At 46.8% G+C, this 20,166-nt stretch overlaps 1 protein-coding gene across 1 annotated transcript in view; it reads right to left on the reverse strand.

Moving 5' to 3' along the window:
• Positions 1-3,251: 3,251 nt before the first annotated feature.
• USP31 (ubiquitin specific peptidase 31) overlaps positions 3,252-20,166 on the reverse strand; it is a 62,468-nt gene continuing 45,553 nt past the window's right edge. The window contains exons 12-16 of the mRNA XM_029947379.1: positions 17,279-17,398; positions 14,841-15,066; positions 9,466-9,624; positions 7,885-8,037; positions 3,252-5,544 (exon numbers count right to left, since the gene is read on the reverse strand). Of these exons, the coding sequence (XP_029803239.1) occupies positions 3,974-5,544; positions 7,885-8,037; positions 9,466-9,624; positions 14,841-15,066; positions 17,279-17,398 (2,229 nt within the window). The 3' untranslated portion in view covers positions 3,252-3,973. The remainder of the gene's footprint in view (positions 5,545-7,884; positions 8,038-9,465; positions 9,625-14,840; positions 15,067-17,278; positions 17,399-20,166) is intronic.

Below are 20,166 nucleotides of genomic sequence, written 5' to 3' on the forward strand. Positions count from 1 at the left end.
AATAATACAAGTTCAACACGCCTCACAGAACATGTGTTTTATTTAAACTGTGCTTATGGTTTGCATACTATCTCAAAAATCCAACCCAGAAATACTAATTATCATAGCATCCAATAATTCTAATAACCTACATAGGAAACAATAACTTCAGCTGTTGAGTAATTCGTCAGAATGAAATGTATCATCAGATGTCGATTTTTAAAAACATGTTTATTTGAAATAAGTGAGTTTGTTCACAGCTCTTCTCTGTCCCATTTTTCCTAAGGGCTGCCACTACCGCTTCCTTTACACACTGTTCCTGTATTTTAGCCTGATAGCTATTTAGAGGGATGGCAATTTGTCCCCACCCCCAACCCCCGCATCTATTTCATACAAACGTGGATGACCAAATTCTAATGGAAAGTGATTTTGTAACGGATTTTCAACCCCTAAGTAGTAGAGACAGCTCAGTCTGAAAAAGTGGATGTAAGAGTAAAATGTCTCCAAAAATGAAGAAGGGCACTTTTGGTTTCCAGAACAGGAGAGACTTGCTCAAGAGGACCACAGGCTTTGGCCGGTTCACCAGAATCCATCTGATCTTTCCGTTCGGGGGGACCGTCACTCCATTTAGGGCGTCACCGGCTTCCCCTGGTTCATCGGCTGTGCTCCCAGGGCTCCTCAGCTACAGCAAATTCCTGAAGCTTTCCGCTTGCCTTTATGAGCAAAGCAGGCCCTCAAGGAATGTTTGCAGAATGAATGAATGAGTGAGGGAAGAATGATTACAAGAGTTTAGGACAGCCTCACAGATAATGACAATGTTTTACCAGACTACAAATACGCCCACATCCATTTCTACTTGTCCAGCGAGGTACGACTTCCTTTCAGTTAGGCTGCTTTTAGGATGGGGAGGTACAAGGGCTGGGAGATGATCTTGAGAGGATGTGAACTTAACAGTTTCTTTGTGCTTCCACATCATATAAGGGATTACAGAGACAAGATGTAGGGCTGTCTAAAGGAATGAAATGGCCTCAGTGCACTGGATTTTACAGGAAAAGAAATAAAAAATAAAGTTTTTTTTTAAGCAAACAAACATTACAGAGTAAAGCTACTGTCAGGGATTATTCTGTGTCCACCAGGAAATGACTGCTCTAAGCAGGCCCACGTGGTTGCCAACCAGAAACCCGAGCCCGCCATCCTCAGAGATGATTTTTAACCCCAAAGCACAGATGTGCTGCTGTGCCAAACGCCACCAGGGAAATAAAAAGCAAAGCAAATACCAAGTCCCTAACTTACCAAACAACTGAATTGAACCAAATAATAATTTTCCCATAAGATATTTCATACTTCAAAGAACACCTCCAAACTTCTGGGCAAATATCCTTTTCTGAGGCTTAAAGGTTATACTTAGTAGTTAGGAATAAGATTTTCATTGTTTACCAGCAAAGAAACAGAATAGCTTAAAGATTCTTAGACAATACCACAATATTTTTTCATTTAAATCTGGAAAAAGGACTGAACTCCATGGACATATAACTTACAGATACTGAAATTTTATTTCTAGATCCCATAAAAATTTAAAGAAATCCGTAGAGGTGTTTTTCTGATGTGTGTGTATGTGTTGTGTGTGTGTGGGGGGGTGTTTAAGACACTAGACATAATTGAGAAATCCATTCCTGGAGGATTCAAGAATAAAAATATTTACCACGTGAAAATCAAACCAGATTCTATTAACGCTTAACTGACAACAGCCCCAGGAAAAGGCATTATTAAACCCTTTGTGTAGTCAAACTATAATTCTAAGACTGTTTCAGAGCTCCAGTTAGGATATTTCAAATGAGATTTACCTATTAAAAGAAAAAGCCTCAAGTCAAACATTCAACCCCTGCTACTGACGATCCCAGGACTGGTGCATTCTTTCCAGGAAATGAAAGCGACACAGGAAAACCAGCAGTGGCTGAACATTCGTGGGGCTGTTGGCGTGCTGCTGGCAGCGATGACAGCACTGTGGGCAGCCAGCCTTTGGCAGTCACACTACGACAGAGGAGAGGGATGCTGCTTTAGGAACCCACGGCTGCCTGCGCAGTGAAACAGGGACACGTGGCGCAGGGGCGAGTACAGGACTGAGGGCACTGGGCAGCAGGCTCAGGTTCGGTGAGATTCACAGAGCACAAGGGAACTTTCACAAGCCTGAGTATCTAACTCTTAAATATTGCAAGGGTCTAAAATTCCAGCTACCCTCAATATAAATGGCCTCCAGACTTGCAAGTTACCTGCTAATGCTCAAAGTAGCAGCAAAATATAGTTAAGAAACCCATTGGAAATATTTCCCAAGAGGTATTTATGGGGAGAAAACAAAACAAAGCAAAACAAAACAAAACAAAGGCAGTGCAGAATTCATAGCTATGTATGTGGACATGTTCTAATTACTCCACACGCAGCAATACTGAAAAGGAGATTATAAATGGATCTGTGCACCAAGAATTCAGGAAGAACTGGAAAGTTTACGATTTTTTTTTAAAAAGTTACAATTTAAAACCATATAAACTTAGCATGCTGTATTTCATGGCAAATGCTATTCAAAGAGAATCAGGACCACGGCTCTCTTGACATTAAAAAAAAAATAGAAAATTTAGAAAAAGGCTAAGAATTGCCAGGATACCTCCAGAAAGCTTGAAGAACTATGTATCTTGCTTATCTGAGATTTCTGTGAGGTTCCCTTATTTTCTAAACAAGAAATGCAATTTGCACTGACAATGCCAGACGGGACAGGCTCCAATTCTGCTTGTGAGTTCTGGGTGAGAGATGAAATCTTAACCACTGAGAAAAAGAAATGACTTACTAAAAAGCAGTCTGTAACTTTGCCAGGCAGAATCAGAAGCACTCACGTAATACTTTGCCACACATCGCTCCAACACACCGTCAGCTGACTGTTGGCATCAGGCCACATCTTTCCTCTCCCCAAGGTACAAGAAATGCGGGCATGTGCACCCGGGGCAGCATGGAGCTTGCGGTTTCTAACACAGGGAAAAAGCAACACCAGAGAAGGAAAATGGTACAAACTCATGCATCCCGTTCAGAATCCACTTTTTTTCCAGGCTTCTTTTATAGGTGTTAACTGCTCTACTACATTTCAAAATCCCAATGGCCTTAGCTAGCAAATTTAAAAGGAAAACAAAATTAACTAGTGACTGGCTTTCTGGCCATCCAACTTGCCACCTCTGAGGACACCTCCAAAGAACCACGACAGCTTGTGGTACACAAATCTTTGCAGATATGAAGGTATGAAAGACTTCATTTCTACCTCTACACACTTCTATCTGTGGCAGTTGGAGAAAGGACAGTCACCCACAGGCCACCTTCTTGGTTAACCCTCTTGCTGATGTGCATCCACCCTAGACTAGCTGAGTATATACCTGAGAAACATTAGTGTTAAAATATTGCCCTTTACAGAGACTGGGAGGTGGGGCCAAAGTGCAGAAAGCAAGTCTTCTCTCGGTTTGTTTGTTAGTGTCACAGTTTTTAGAGCTCCTGGTGCCACATGACAATCAGCTGTGAGGACAAACCCTGCTCAGATGAAACCCAAGTCAAATAACCGATCCCTCTACAGCACACACTCATGACAGCTTAACTGGTTCACAGGTTTCCAAACCCTAGTGTCCAACGAAAGTCATTAGAGTTCTCTAGAAAGAAATATGTACAATTGCTAAAGGACCACCCAGGGTCTCGTCTACAATTATTCCAGTTAGCTTGGTATCAATGCTTTGCCTATGGCTGTTATTTGGTTCAATGGCAGAATAAGGCGACGCTTTTAACAATTTGCAGTTGAATTCTACACACGCGCACACACACGCACACACACGCACACAGCACACTTGCACGCCAGGCACATGACCTAAAACATAGAAAAACAAAAGCATAGAGGGCTTTGGTGGGAGGGAAGGGGTTCTAAATAAATAAACATCTTTACAGATAAAACACTTGGATTGCAGAAACATCACTGAGGTTTTTGAGAAGGCCGTGCAGAGGTTTGCATGCTAGAAGATAACTTTTTTGAGGATTTCTCAGCAGACTGCCTGCCACCAGGAGATGAGGGCACTCCAGAATCTAGCTGGGAAGACTTGGATTTGCGAGCGGACAGCAGGGAATGTTTAGCAGAAGCAGGGTCCTTGAAGACAAGCTGCTCTTTTCCAACTGCACTTGCATTTGGCTGCTGGGAACCTGGGGGCTGGTAGCCTTTCTCTGCCTTGTCATCCACGGCATTCTTACCGGCCAACTTGGCAGAGCTACTGCCGGCCTTCTTGGAGAGCAAAGCTGTTTTGCCAAGGTCAGTTGACCGCCGGGTTTCCTTCTGTCTCAAGGCTGACTTGAAGAAGGAGAGCCCCTTGTCCTCTGACTTGCTGTCCCTCTTCAGACCAGCCTTCATGCTCGTGTTGGGGGAGCGCAGGCTGGCCATGGAGGAGCTCCTGACGTGCTTTCCGTCCCCTCGGCCCTCCCCTGCCCTGGCCTGGCTCACCCGAGGGGAGTTGGGTTTGGAGCTGGAGGTGACGCTGGCCCTGTCAGAAGCCAGGCTTTGTCTGGAGCCCTCTCTACTCAAGCTCCTGTCTGAAGTCCTGCTCTTCCCAGGAGGGAAGGGGCCCCTTGCGGCAGGGCCTGGGGCGTTTTTGGCAGCTGCAGAGGAAGCAGTGTAGGTGAGGGAGGAAGATGACTTCTGCCTCTGGGGCGAAGGAGATGACACGGAGTCTTGGGATTTGGGGGAGGCCTCCTTTCTGGGCGGGGCAGGGCCAGGGGAGGAATGCCGTCCACTGGCCCTGGACGAAGAATCTGCTTTGCTTCGGGAGCGGGAGGGCTTTGCAGAGACTTTCACAGGGACAGGAGAAGAAGGGGACGTACTTGAAAGAGAGGATTCCTGACTTGCCAAGACTGGTCTCCCCTTCCGCAAGCTTCTGTCTGGCTCAGAAGCGCCTTTGGAGCTTGGAGATCTTTTGGCTGTGGTCTCTGGCTTCTTTGCAAGGGAGCCTGGGTGGCTCACGGGTTTCACCTCTTTGACTGGAGAGCTGTCTACAGAATCACTCTGATCCACATAAGCAATTTGGTTATTATTATCGAAAGGATCAGAGATGGGGGGTACGCGATCCCCTTGTGCTGAGTTTTTGCTCTGTGTGTCTACAACACTGGAGTTCAATTTGTGGGTGTCCGATTCCTCTCTGAACACGCCTTCCATAACAGCCAGAGGGGCCCGGCCGGCGGCCCTGTGCTCACGTCGGCCATGACTATCACTTGGTTCCTGGAAACTGCTAGAAAGGTTCCTCAAGCTGCCAAAGCAAGAGATGGAGACCTTATCGTCCACCGCCTCCCCGATCTTCTCCAGGGTGGAGGCAGAGGTGTGGATCGGAGAGTCCCCTGAGAACCGGGAGGGAGAACTGGAGCGCATCTGCAGCTTAGCAGACAGGGACCAAGAAGGTCTAATGCAATTGTCATTAACGGCCAGAGGGCTGGTGACAGAAGATCTGGATGACAAGCTCTGACGCTGGACGCTTCTCACGAATGGTCGAGTTGAGAAACCTCCTGAATGCAGCAGAGAGAACAGCATTAAGCTAAACCACAACCATGTCCCAGCAACACCTTAAGATACTGAAGACAGAAGGCAGGCAAGCCTGGTGGAATGACAGGAGTGTCGTGACCTTCAGAGCCAGCATGTCTGAGGTCAAGGAGCAGCCACACAACATCAACTTTTCTAAGCTCAGTCCTCTATCCACAAAATAGGGACATCGCAACTCAGAAACTGGCAAACTCTCTTTACTTCCCTTCTGTACATGGAGGGTCGGGAGACCTCCCTTGGAAATGTCCAGTTAATTCTCTAGGTTTTGTGGACCAACCACCCAACTCTGTCACCGCAGCCCGAAAGCAACCAGAGAAGACACATAAACAAATGTGTGTGGCTGTGTTCCAATAAAACCTTATTTACAAATAAAAGCAGGGTTCATACTTGGCCCATAGCCTGTCACTTGCTGACCCCTGCTCTAACTCACAGGACTACCGTAAGAACTAAATAAAATCCTGAAAGTCCTGTGCCCACCTGGCACTCCACACATGCTCAGTAAATGTGAGCTACTGACCCAGCTTCTCATCTAACTAAGGACAATCAGAGCCCACAGAAGTGAAGTCCTTGCCTGAGCTAACACAAAATTTGAGGCAACTAATACCAGAACACAAACCCTTGCCCCCAACTCAATGCCACATGCAGCTTTGTCATTATTGAGTTTAACAGCAGATCAGTGAAAAGGACCAGAGACAATACATTCCTATCCTGGGTGACATCAAAATCCTAAAGATGATAATCATAATTAGAACAATATACTCCTATCCTGAGTGATTTCAAATTTCCAAAGAAAACGTTCACAATTAGAACTATATACTTGTGGGGCACCTGGGCGGCTCAGTTGGTTAAAATCTGACTTTGGCTCAGGTCATGATCTCACGGTTCATGAGTTCAAGCCCCATGTTGGCCTCTGTGCTGACAGCTCGGAGCCTGGAGCCTGTCAGAGTCTCCCTCTCTCTCTGACCCTCCCCTATCTGTGCTCTGTCTCTGTCTCTCAAAAAGAAATAAATGTAAAAAAAAAAAAAAAAAAAAAGGACTATATACTTCTTTTTTGAGTGCCTTAAAACTTCCTTCCAAAGAAAAATTTTAATTAACTTCCATACACACTTTGTACTGTGACTGTGGTATTTATAAAACTGTCCAGGTAAGATCCTCAGAGACACAGGCTCTGTTCTGTTGGTACCACCCTGCCTGCATCACTGTGATGATGATGCTTAATAGGATACTGATCTCACCAACTACACTGTTTAAAAAAGAGACCAGGGCAAACCAGCTTACTGTTAAAACAACAGTGAATTCTAAGTTTAAATGGCTTTGTTGAGAAAAACCTCTACCTGAATAAGCCAAGAGTCAGTGGTCGGTTTTTCACAAACTATCAGGAGCTTGTCAGCAATTCCAGCCCAGTACTCTTGTTATTTTACAAGGAAAGAGGCAACAAGCCAAAAGAGGGAGCAGGCCTGGAGCTACAATGAGGCAGACCACCCCGGCCTGGCGAGCCCCCAGCCAGCCTCCCTCCAGCCTCCTGCTGTTTTCCTCCACTTCACAGTCTCCCAATTACCCATCGCTCGACACAGATTACAGCAACCGACAAGCTGGCCGCAGGCTTGAGAGATGACTCACTGTCCTCATTAGAGAAGCTGAGCTCACTCTCGCCTCCTCCAGCCTCAGTGCTAGGGCTGCAGATCCTTCCCGCACCACCTGGGGTTCCTGTCAGAACTGAGGGCTGCCATTACTCAAGCAGTAAGTGAAGGCAAAAACAAAAAATAAAATTTAAAAAACCCAAAAAACCCCAGAGTTGTATTTATATTGTGTTTCCCAAGTATCTGTATGGTGACCATCTTCAAAATTCTTTCATGCAGAGCCAAGGGTTTCTGTCCTAGATGTTCTGCACTTAAAAGAACATGTCACACATTCCTGTACAGGAAATAGCAGTGGAAAAGGGAAAAGCTGAGAGCCGGGAAGCCCCCACACTGGGTGAACACAGCGGCTCCTCGCCAGGCAGCCCTGAGCACTCTGAAAAGTGCTTTCAAAGAAATGTATCCATTACTGTACAGAGTAAAAGCTCCAGCCTCCACACTAGACCTCAGAAGTGGAAAATAATGACGTATCAGGAGAAAGTCATCCTAGAGCTCACAGAGGAAAAGTGAATGACCCAGTGTATGTAAAATGGTACTTATGACTGTACAGTCATGTGGCCCTTTTACCCTCTTCAACAATCTTCCTGGCGCCTAGCTCCTAAGCATTAGGGACCCTGTGCTGTGCCGTGACATGCCATTTTGGAAATCTGTCATGACACCCATACCCACCATCATCTTCACTCCTCTCTCCGGTCATCTCCACGGACTCAGACAACGAGGCCAGAGAGGTGCGTCTGGAGGACGCCGCGGAGGTCACACTGGCTTGCTTGCTCCCGGGGAGCCGGCTCACCCAGTGTTCACACGAGGAGGAGCTGGTGGAGCCTGCAGTAAAGAAAGCGGGCACTAGGGTCAGGCTGGAGTCCCGGGCTGGCTCCCTGGTGCACCCCCTCATGAAGGGGCCAGTGCCTGAGCTGGGGGGTAGCCTGTGTCGGTCTCACCTCCCAGACCCCACACGGTACCTGCTTGAGTATCCTGTCGAGATGAAAAGAAGGACAGACTCTAGCTAATGTTTATTGTAATAAAATGCAAGCATCCACATGGATACTTGATAATGCAAAGTGTAAATCGTAAGTACTGGCAATAGAAGCATCCATACTCCTTTACAAGTAGTTATTAAGCACCTATTGCCAGGCACTGCTCTAAGCACATGCAGTAAAAATCCTGACACAGAGCAGATACAGTGCACTGTGATTTCTTAGCCTCACTGCTTTGTGGAATTGTTAAGTCATTTTCACAATATTCGTATATGAACACACACACACACACACACACACACACCCAGGCTCCATGTCAACTGTACTGTCCATTCCAGGAATTACTTTAAATTCCAGAACAACAGAAATTGCTCTTAAAATTGAGAACATGACTCAAGTAGACCTCAAGAGGGTGTCATTTCCAAGCATATCTCAGGATCTGGACAGCACTAAGGGAGGCACTAGAGCACTGGAGTTCTCACTCTTATCTGGGTGAGTAGCTCCTGAGGGGTGGGTGCGCTGAGTGGGGCTCGACTCCAGCAGGGGGCTGCTCTGTTCAGCAGTGCTTCCTCTCAGTAGTCAAACAGGCCCCTCACGAGCTTCAAGGGGATTCAGGGCTAATACTCTCTAATGTGATCCGATGTTACCATGTCTCCGTCCTCGGTCATAGTCTTAAACTCTGTGTTAAAAAGCGTGTGTCACCTTGTGTGTGGCTGCATCCAAACTAGACGCCATCCAGCTGAACCCAGCCCACCTAATACTCCTGTAGCCTTCAACCCTTCCGACAGAACAGGCCGACCTCATCAGGATAATGAACTATTTCTAATGGTGCTTCACTTGTCTAAAAGGCTCTAATGTACACTACGCAATCTGATGCATGCAATGACCCATAAGGCAGATATTATTAGTACACCCACATTAGAGATAATTAAATATGTGGCTTGGATGTGATGTGCTCCCAGAGGATACAACCAAAACCTGGCAAAGCCAAGTCTCATTCCCTCGTGCTTTCAGTGCGGCATGCCATACTGCTTTTCCGTTCCTTCACTCCCCAAGCAAACATGGCGAGCTCACCGAGACTGGCTCTCCCCACTTCCCTGGGAACTCTACCAGTTGGCACGTTCCACCCCCATCTCCTTGACTGCAATCATTCTGGTTTCCAGGTTAAATGCAAATGTGAGAATGTATCTGATCGACACGACAGTCATGAGACCTTGTAGAGACCTTTACATTTCTGCTCTAGGGGAAAAAACCGCCGAAGAATGGCTGGCCTCACCTGCCACTGAGCTGTTGGCTGACCACGAAGGAATAGCTGTCCGCCTCTGGTAGAACAGGATGTACGCCATCTGCGTGCAGACCTCCTCTTCCGACAGCTGCTGCACGTCACTGTCATCGAAGCAGTACCACAGGCCGTCCACAGAGTTCTTACAGTACGCTGCCAAAAAGAGCCTGCCATCAGCACCGGGGCGAGGGCGCCGGCTGCTCCCTCCGCCCACAGACACCAGCCCTCTGGCTCCTCTGGCTCATCCAAGAGCTTTTTAAGGTTGCATGTAGTTACACACAAAGTGGTAAAAAATCCAAATGGGGTATCATGCCCAGGCAAAATGTTTCAAGCAGTTCCAAATTATTCCAAATGTACAGAATTCTATTTAATCTTAGAAAACCCAATATACTTCTTTACTTAAAGCAGTGGGTCTCAACCTGGGACAACTGTGCCCTGCTAGGGACATCTGGCAACGAATGGAGACATTCTTGACTGTCACAAGTAGGGGAGAGGGTAGTACTGGCATTCAGTGGGTGAAGATCAAGGATGCTGCTAAACTGGAAAACCCTGATTTAAGTGTGTTGTAATATTTCAGTGTTTATTAGAGATAGAAAATAGAATGAGAAATAATGATACTAATAATAGCAGCTAATATTTGTTTAGCACTTATTATGTGCCAAACATCTCAATTAATCCCATGAGATTTGTTCTATTATTCCCATTTTACAGAGGCTCAAAAAGATTAACCAGCTTGCCCAAAGGTCAAGCATCTGGTGAAGGACAGGCCCAGCTCATTTCAGGGGTATCTAGTCCCCGAGCTTGCACTTAAACCCTGCCCACCCTGCTTCCCTCAGGGAAGTATGAACAATGCCGCAGGGGAAGTGCCCCGGCAAGCTAAGAACACTTGAGCTCAGTTCAAATCCTAAGCCTGAGATAGAAATAAAGAACATTCAAGTACCAGCAAAAAAAGACAAGAACTTAGTGTTCACGAATCTATGTGATCTTGTTAAGCTATATCAAGGAGTGTGATAAATTTGATCCAGGGGTGTACATTCTTATCACACTTCCTAAAAATACCCATTTATTGGGGTGAGAATAAATGAGCACTAGAATATTTAGCTGGATGCCAGAGGGGCAGGGCACACAGGGTCCCGCGAGGCACCAGGAGCGACTCCCTCGACAGGCCACAATCACATTTGTAAAGTATGGAAACTTAAGAGACAAAGGGGACCCAGGTGAGGAGGGGCTACAATCAGACAGGTCCCCAAAAAAGAGAAGAAGAATCTGTGATCGTGGGGAGGGAAGCCATGTACAGCTATGGACTCCTGGGACCAGAAGGGGAGAGAAGCAGAGAGAGAGGCAGCATGCGGAGCTGTTAAGTGGGATCAGGTCAGGCCTGGCATATAAACCACCCAGCTGGGGAGGCGGCAGCTGTTCCGGAGTGGGACACGCCCGACACAGGGTCACAGAGCAGCCCCGCACCAGTGTCAATCTGCTTCTCTCCAGGGCGGTCTGTTCCCAGTTACAGCACGCAACTAAGGCAGCCCAGGAATGCATTAATGGTTTAACAGTATGTTTACTAGATGACTCGACCCACTTTTCTTCCTGGCACTAGCTTCTCAAATGTTTCCTAGCCAAATATTATTCAAACTGTGGTTCACAGACTGATCCCAGTCCACAACAAGCACTCAAACTGAGATAAGCACTTAAAAACTTTCGTAGCAAATGGATACTGCCATGATATTTTTACTGTATTTTTATAAAAGTATTGGTTTGTGAAAAACTGGAAATTTTAGAAAAGAATAAGGTAGGTTCTTGACCACAGAAGTTTGATCTAGAATATGTACACAAATTAGCCATACATGTACCGTGTGATGATACCTGGAGCTAGTGCAAAATAAAATCCCAAACAGGGGCCCCTGGGGGCTCAGTCAGTTAACTGTCCAACTCTTGATTTTGGCTCAGATCATGATCTCACATTTCATGGAATTGAGCCCCACGTCAGGTTCTGTGCTGACAGTATGGAACCTGCTTGGGATTCTCTGGCTCTTGCTCTCGCTCTCTCTCTCTGCCCCTCACCTGCTCAAGCTCTCTCTCAAATGAATAACCTTAAAAAATAAATCCAAACAAGGATTCAGCAATGCAATGCTGAATTCAACAATGCAAAGGTATTTAAAATGTTCTCTAAGCGAGGGACATAAGACTACTGAATACTGAAAATGAACCGAGGACTGAAGGGGGAGAGAGGGGGAAGGGGGTAATGGTCATGGAGGGGGGCTCTTGTGGGGAGAAGCACTGGGTGTTACATGGAAACCAATTTGACAATAAACTATTATAAATTAAAAAATAAAAACAAAAAAAATAAAATGTTCTCTAAACTAAAACCCTAAACATTTTATATACCAGAAAAGCAGCAGTATGGCCTAAGCATCGAAATAATGCAGAAAGAGCCTAAGCTCTTCCTAGGTAACAGCAGGCCCCGAAAGGCAAGCATGGGCGCTTCCAGCGCACTGGTGTGGCCACCAAGTTTGAGTAAAGTTACCTGCTGTCGGGTCACAGAACTCAGAAGAGGGGTCCTAGTCCACGCTCCTTTTCACTAATCTGGGCTGCCTTCAAATTACCTGTGGGTTTTCAGGCATTTTCCAAAGTCTTCTCTATATAAAGAGTAACATGAGGAGTGTTGTCAGTTGAGTGTCTGACTCTTGATTTCAGCTCAGGTCATGATCCCAGGGTCATGGGATCAAGCCCTGTGTGGGATTCCACATGGAGTGGGGAGCCTGCTTACAATTCTCTCTCCCTCTGCCCCAGGTCATGCTTCACTTTCTTTCTTTTGTTTTGTTTTGTTTTGTTTTGTTTTGTTTTAAAAGAGTAACATGTTAGGCTAAAATCCAGACTGTCCCATTTTCCTCAACAATTTCTTGCTAGAAACTGCATTACTTTCCTGAGAAACAATACCATAAATGGAAAACAGGTTCTTTACCAAAGCTGAAGCTGGATGAACACCAACCAGGGATGCTGGCAAAGGTGTCATCACACCAGCTAACCAGTGAAGTTAAACCATCTCTAAGTCCCTTTCCATCTGGGCCTCTGGGCGTATGATTCTATGACTCAGTATCAAAGAACACAGGTATGACTGGTAATGCCCCAAAGGCAAACATCCAATTAGACACACAACATTTATTATACAAATGGGCCCCATAAAGTATAAATACAAAGTACGCAAGACACAAAGTATAGTCTTATCAGATTTTAAATTTGGTTTATGGTAAAATATATCTAAATGCTTAATTAATATTAACCCTGTCTTCTGGGGACTAAGACTTCTCAATCTCATTCTTTCTTCTCTTTGAGCGTGCTTCTAGGGCAAGCAGAGGCCAGACGAACTGCTCTGCTCTGAGACACGCTCCGAGCTGGGACCACTCCTGTCACGCATCAGGAGTAAAAGGCTCCTGTACCCGGTCACCTTCCCTGTCTCCTGCGTCCCGCGTGGGAAAAGCGGGGAGAGAGTGTGCCAGCAGAGGGGCTTGGGGGCCTGACGGGAGGTCTCAGGCCTGACTGCTTGGGAAGAGTCTCACAGATTCTGGAAAACCAACTGGTGGAGCCGAACCTCCTCCACGCTGCCGCCTCCTCCCCGCACCCGCGCGACCTTTGTGGACCACTGGCACCCGGAATCTTGTTGCACGAAGCACTGAGTTTATGAAGAAAGGAAGTCCCTGCAAGTATACGTGTTAAATGTGTTGAGTGTGAAGGAAGCAGAGTCCTGGCCGCCCGCCCACACGGATGGCCAGACCAACAGCAGTGCCCTCCATGGACTCCCACACACACAGGTGTCCAAGGACCTGCCTGCCGCCCCAATGTTCATGGATGCCCTTAACCCAGCAAGTCCAGTTCTGAGACTCCATCTCGAGGAAATACAGAACTAGAATATAAACGTTAGCGTTCCACCAAGAGACTACCCTGTGGTCCTGAAAAATACTGTGGATAACAATTAAGCATCGACAACTAAATACTTCTGTTACAACGGTTAAGCACGAAGACTGGGATCAGGGCCGTGCACACACCACTAGCATCTCACCACGCTTCTGATTCGGGAACTCTGTCCTCCTGTGAGGCAAGCACAGTCCTACAGTGCAGGCCACTACCCCGTCAGCTTCTCCTGTGCCTCCGGCCTGCTCTGACCGCGCTCTCCACTGGCCCCTCTCTTCCTGCTGTGCACGCTCTCACCTCAGAACCTACGGCTACTGACGGGACGTATCGTCTGGCCCCATCCGCCCCTGCCTGATTACACTCTTAGAAGACACAGCTTGCGGCCTATTCATCTCTGAGGTGAGCCCAGGGCAAGCTACATGGGAGGTGCTCCATGAATGTTCACCTAAACAGAACATTACAGTACAACCACAACAGTGTAAAATCATGGCCAAAACTTTCAGAAAATCACTGGAAGAAATGTTACCTACATACAATAGGATATTATTATTCAGCCTTAAAAACGAAGGAAGCTCCGACACGCGCTCTAACATGGGTGAATCTGAAAGACGTTATGCTACATGAAGTAAGCCAGACACAAAAGGACAAATACTGGAAAGGGTCGACTTACAGAAGGTTCTAGGAGTATCATGTTCACAGAGACAGGAAGAACAGTAGTGGCCAGGGATGGTGGGAGGAAGGCAACAGGAACTTGCTGTTTAATGGAGTCTCAATTTGGGGAGAAGAAAAGCATTCTAGAGACGGATGGTGTTGCGGGCAGCACTATAATGCAAATGCACTTACTGCCACTGAACCGTACACTTGAAAATGGGGAAATGGTTAAGTACTGATATGTATTATTTATCACACTTTTTAAAAATGTTACCAAAGGTTATTTTTTAGTGATGAGCCCATGGATGATGGTACTGTTCTCTTTCTCATCTATAAATTTCATATGATGAACACAATCACTTTTAAAAATGAAAAAGATACATTTAGCGTTAAGACAAAAAGAAAAAAACTCTTCGAAGTCACCTTAAAGATACTATAAAACTGGTTCATCTAATCACTCCAAGTAAGGGAGAAGCTAGAACCTGAAGGAGTGGAGTGAAACCCTGAATGGGGGCGTGGGTAAGGTAACCAAAGTGAGCCCTCAGTGACCGAGACGCCACCATCCACCTGCACACACCACTCCCCAGTCAGGTCACACGGCTCCCGGATGGGCCAACTCAGGAAAAGAAGGAAGAATTTGCATTTATTTGCTCCTGGACAGAGATCCAGCAGATGAAAGCTGCCCTCAAAGAGGGCAGACTGCCTACGAGAAGGGAAAGTGAGGTTCTAAGACAAAAGTACCCCTGTCACAAGCAAAACATGTCTGAAGAAACGGTCAGCACAGACACCCGGCCTCTCGCACTGCAGACCTGTGTAGTGCCCCCCTTGCATGGTGCCATGATGATTGCACACAGCATACAGGTCATAGACGTAGTCCTCAGGGTCCCTCCCGAGTCCATAGGGCCGTCTCCATGGAGACCAATGGGATGGCAAACTCCAGCTGCTCTGACTTCTCTTAACCACATGAGGTGTCATGTCCAGGCCAGTCAAGGGGAACTTGACCATGTTCTGAAGTTTCATACGCCTGTCTCCTTCCTGTTGCAAGAAGAAAAACAAGTTCTGATGATATTTTCATGCAACTAGATGGTAGATCAGTTTTGCGTGAAATGTGGACCCTAACAGCTCAAGTGGTTTCAGTTACTGATCTGATGTTTCCCAAGACAGGTACAAAATAGGGAAACAAACTAACAGTTTTAACTATCTGGAGGAACAGGTTTTAATACTACTCGAAGTAGAACAAGCAATGGCCTACATATAAGGGGTGATGAGCCTCTCGGAGTCTCCATTTCCTTATCCAAAGGATGAGTTTAGGTTTCTGACTTACAAAGTGACAGTATCAGGCAGTTCATCCTGACACCTCTGTCACAGAGGCATGAAAAGAAATGGAGTAAAACTGTACGTGAAAGACAAAGTTAGTGCTGGCACAGAATAGCCTCCGGAGAAGCAGTGTACCCTTTTCCTCCCCACCTCCTCCAACAAGCACATTAACAGTTAACACTGACTTACTTTATTCATTTAGTCGATAATCTTAGGTAATCTGTATTTTCCATTAAGGCCTCTGGGAAATTCTCTGAAATCCAACCATCAGAGCTCACTAGCTATTTACTGAATGTTTCCTGTACTTGTGGGAATGCTAAGAAATTAATCAGGAATGGATTAACACCCATCCCAAGGAGCCATGGATCTAATAAGAGAAGGAAAATGTTCCTAAGAGAAAGGCAGGATGAGTCCTGGATGGTCAGGAAGGTCAGACCAGAGAACGTGGACCTTGCCCGTGCAGTCAAGCACTGAGGCTTTGAGGGAGGAGGGGACGCCATTGAAGCTGTGTAAGCAGTGCACAGTATGGGACACAAAGGAAAGCAGCTTTAAGTGAAGGAATCAAGTAGAAGACAACATGACTGCAACCAGCTGGAAAGCATCACAAGTCTGAAGGGGCAGGCTGACAGCAAGAGTGGGGACAAGGGGACACACACAAGAGGCAAGGCAGAGGCACAGCCAAGCTGAAGCGATGACTGGCTACATGGGAGGGACAAGAAAGAAGTCAAAAACAACACTGCAGTTTTGAATCTGGGGTGCTGGAAGGGTGAGGACATGCCTTCTAAAGAAACAGAAGGCAAAGGAACTCGGTAAGCTTGTATGTGGAAGGAGGCCGAACCTCATCAGCTATCTGCATGCAGTCAGGAAACTCTTTACTACTATTAAAAATCTAGGGATCCTGTGCGTGTCACCCCAGACACCCCCACTTCATCAGCAAATCCTCCATATCTGATGAACCTAACTCCAGTCTTTTCTGCACAGCCACTGCTCCGGACAAGTCATCAGTGTCTGTCCCCTACATGGTTGCAATGGCTCCCTTCAGATCTCCCAGCTTCATTCGAGCAGCCTCCCATTCTCCACACGTCAGCCACAATGGTCTCCTCAAAACACAGATTTGGCCATGTTGCTTCTCTGCTTAAAACGCTTTATCACAATCCCACTCTGCCCACGAGGGACAAGCAGCCCCTGCCCTTCCCCCACCCTCTGGAGCTCCAGCCGAACCGGTGGGCTGTCCGTCTCTTGCACGTGCTGCCCTGACTCGGGGCACCTGTGGCTGTCTGCCACCGTGTGTGTGTGTAGCACAGCCCCCACCTCACCTGGGAGAGACCTGCTTCTAATCTTTCAGATGCAAACCCTAAAGCCAGGCCAGAGAGACTCCTAGAGCATTTCCCTCTCCTTTCCCTCTCTTACAGGGGGGCCTGCCCAGGACAACCCTAACCTCAGGGAACAGACAGCCTTTTGGGAAAAAGTGACTCAGAACAATACAACTCACAGCAGATTTTCTTTGTATACATTTATGAGTCATCTCCCCAACTACACGACAGCTTCTGGGAGCACGACACCTGTTATTACTTTAGGTACAAAGAGACCTGCCCCCAGAAAGGAGTTCTGTGTTTGTTTGTTTCAAATTCTAAAGTACATTTACCGAAATTTAAAGCACAACATTGACAAATCTAAAGCAAATCCTCAAGAACAAAGTAAAACATCTCCAGTATGAGCTAAAATGTTTTGAATGGAAAAGGTCACAGGATGCTCAAATTTTGCTTTGGGTAAGACCAAAACATGACCCCAGACCGGGGCAGATGCGTCTGTGACTACATGGACAGGGATGCTGGATCAAACAGGGACACCGAAGAGCGCCCACGCGGCCTGCGGCAGGGCCCAGAAACTTGGCCACAGTTTCCCTTGCCGTGACAGAGGGCCTCCTTACCTGTCGAAATCTCTTCAGATGGATAATAAGCACATCAGGCAGAGTCCAGAGGCTTAACGTGATGCTCCCCTGCTGCAGCTGCTTACAGTGTGGGCAACGCCAGGCGTCATCTGGGGCGAGCTGGAAACAAGGAACACGACATGACTTCCGTTACACGCCACCTAAGGTGCGCCTTACATTGCAGGCCGCGCCCCCCCCCCCCCCCCCCCTGTCTTGGTCAAGGCACAACACAACTTGGGTCTCTCAGGAAGCCACATATGATGCGGAGTCCATGGAAAACACCGTCACAAGCGGCATCTGGCCAGAACTGACACGAGATCTGCTGAATAAATCACCTCTCAGAATCGCATGACTGAATGGGTAAATATTACACAGAGGATGTTCAACATCACAGAAGAACCTCAAATTCCACATACTCTTGAACTCAACCTGTTGCCTTTCCATCAATATACTGTCCTCCTCCTTATCCCCATTCCTCCTCCTCCTCCTTGTCATACTTCAGCAAATACCACTACCACCCACCAAAAGCAGAACCGGCAGGAACGACAGGTATCCCAAACCCTCCAACCCTTCCCTCTTCCTTCTGCGCCACATCCATCCAAAGTAACTGCCTGAATCTCACACCCCATTCCCACTAACATGGCCTTAATTCAGAGTCCTCACTCGCGCTTACCTGGACTTCTGCCAGTCTCCTGAGTTCTCTCTCCCAAGCACTGAACCACTCCAAACAACCCTCCCTCATCTTGCTATCAACAAGGTCTTTCGAAACGTCAATCTCTGCAGGTGAGGGTTTTGGGAAGGGGACATATTCGGTTAGTGGTACCCATGAGGCATGTTTGATGAGAGATTTACATCTCCTCTGGAGTTCAGAAGATGCACCAGATCAGGGACTATCAACATGATGAGCAAGGAATGAGCAGGCCTACTGAGATGGAAGAAACAGAAGCATAGAACCGAATCTTGGGGAATGCCTCTTTCTTAAGGGAAATACTAAAGCTGAGAAACCACCAGAGCCTGAAGATATATAGTCAGAAAAACAGGCAAATCAGAGGCATTCCCTTTGATGCTTATCAAGGAGAGAGAATGGCAAGAGCCTGTGGAGAGGTCAGACAGTGATGAAGCAAAGGACACGGACTGAGCAAACCAGGGGCCACCGAGAGTTTCAGAGGGCAGTGTCAGAAGTGCAAGTGGGATGGAGGGAGGGAAAAAGCTGAAATCACTGATAGAGAATGAGGCAGAAAAAAGCAGGAGAAAGGCAGGCATGGTAATTGGAAAAGGAAGCAGAACTGTGTTGTTTTTTTTTTTTCATGGCAGGGAGACCTAATCATGTTTGTAGGAAACATGGGGAGAAACACAGGTTTGGGTGGATGTGATTGGATGGAAGTGATTCAGACACTTAACACTGGGTGGGACCTACAACTGTCATCGGGTAAGTCTGCATCTCTGTGTGACTTATTAATAGTCTACGTATGTGGCCGTCCAGCCCCCTGTGTGTGCGGTAAAGGAGCAGCTTGTAGTTTGTTTGTTTTGTTCATTTCCAATACAGATACTTTCCTAAGATACAATAAGAACAACCAGACAATGTCTAAGAGCCATGACAGTTTCTAAAACGTCTCTGATCATTGTAAATGGCTACAAAGAGCCCCTGCATCTGGAGACCACCCTGAGCACCGCTGGCCTCGCTGACTCTGCCAGCAAACAGAGGACAGCTATCTCAGCAGGCCGCTACTCTGTTTTCAGACCGTCTGTCACCAAGTTCTCCCTCATACTAAGACAGATTCGCTCTCCCTGTAATTTCCAATGTTTAGGTTCTGCTTTTCAGATAAAATAAGTCCGATCCTTTATCCACAGACAGTCCTTAAAGTGCCTAAAAATAACTATCAGATCCCCACTGAAGGCCTCCTCTGTCGAATTCAGCGTGTCATGGTTTCCAGATGCTCCAGTCCCTATCCGCTCTCTCCGGGGCCCCGGTCTGTCAGTCTCTTAACAGTGCGCATTTAAGGTAATGAAAGACCAGTGTTATCACCATCTGAATTCTGGACACTGTCTGAAAGCATCAAGGCAGCTGACGGCGGCTGGCACGTGGCACTGCTGACCAGTACTGAGCTTGCAGACACCTCAACCCCCAAGTTACCATTGCCCAGCCTGCTGCTGAATCTGTCTCCTCTGCACCTGTACTGCATTTTTGGATGCAATGACTGAGTTTCCCAAGTAACACTCATTTATTCATTCATTCTAGTATGGACTTACTGAATCCTGTCTATGTGCCAGGCACTGCTTACATATATTAGGATTATTTTATGACCAGAAGAGACTCTCTCAACTCCCTGCCTTACCCGCCGTGTCCCAGCCACACTGGCCTCATTCCTGTTTCTCAACCATGCCACGCTGCTTGCTTTACTCACTTAGTGATGCCCACCCAGCAGACTGAGGTCAGAGACACTGCCTTGTGGGTCCCTGTTACGCGCCCCCCAGTGCACAGTATGTTCTCAATCAACATTTACTGAATGAATGATCCCTACTAAAATGTATCTCGCTAGTTTGAACTTATCCTTCTAGATCAATGAGATGTTTTGTGGAATGCCAATTTTGTCATCTAGTAGATCCACTCAGGTTTTTTTTTTTTTAGTGTTTATTTATTTTTGAGAGGGAGAGAAACAGAGCGTGAGCGGAAGAGGGGCAGAGAGAGAGGGAGATGCAGAATCTGAAGCAGGCGCCAGGCTCTGAGTTGTCAGCACAGAGCCCGACATTCGGCTCGAACCCACAGATCGTAAGATCGTGACCTGAGCCGAAGTTGGACACTTAACCAACTGAGCCACTCAGGTGCCCCAGATCTACTCAGTTTTAAGCTTTGTACCATTCTCAAACATCTCAAAAAAAAAAAAAAA

Source organism: Suricata suricatta, chromosome 8, assembly GCF_006229205.1.
Source record: "Suricata suricatta isolate VVHF042 chromosome 8, meerkat_22Aug2017_6uvM2_HiC, whole genome shotgun sequence".
Taxonomy (NCBI): Eukaryota; Metazoa; Chordata; class Mammalia; order Carnivora; family Herpestidae; genus Suricata; species Suricata suricatta.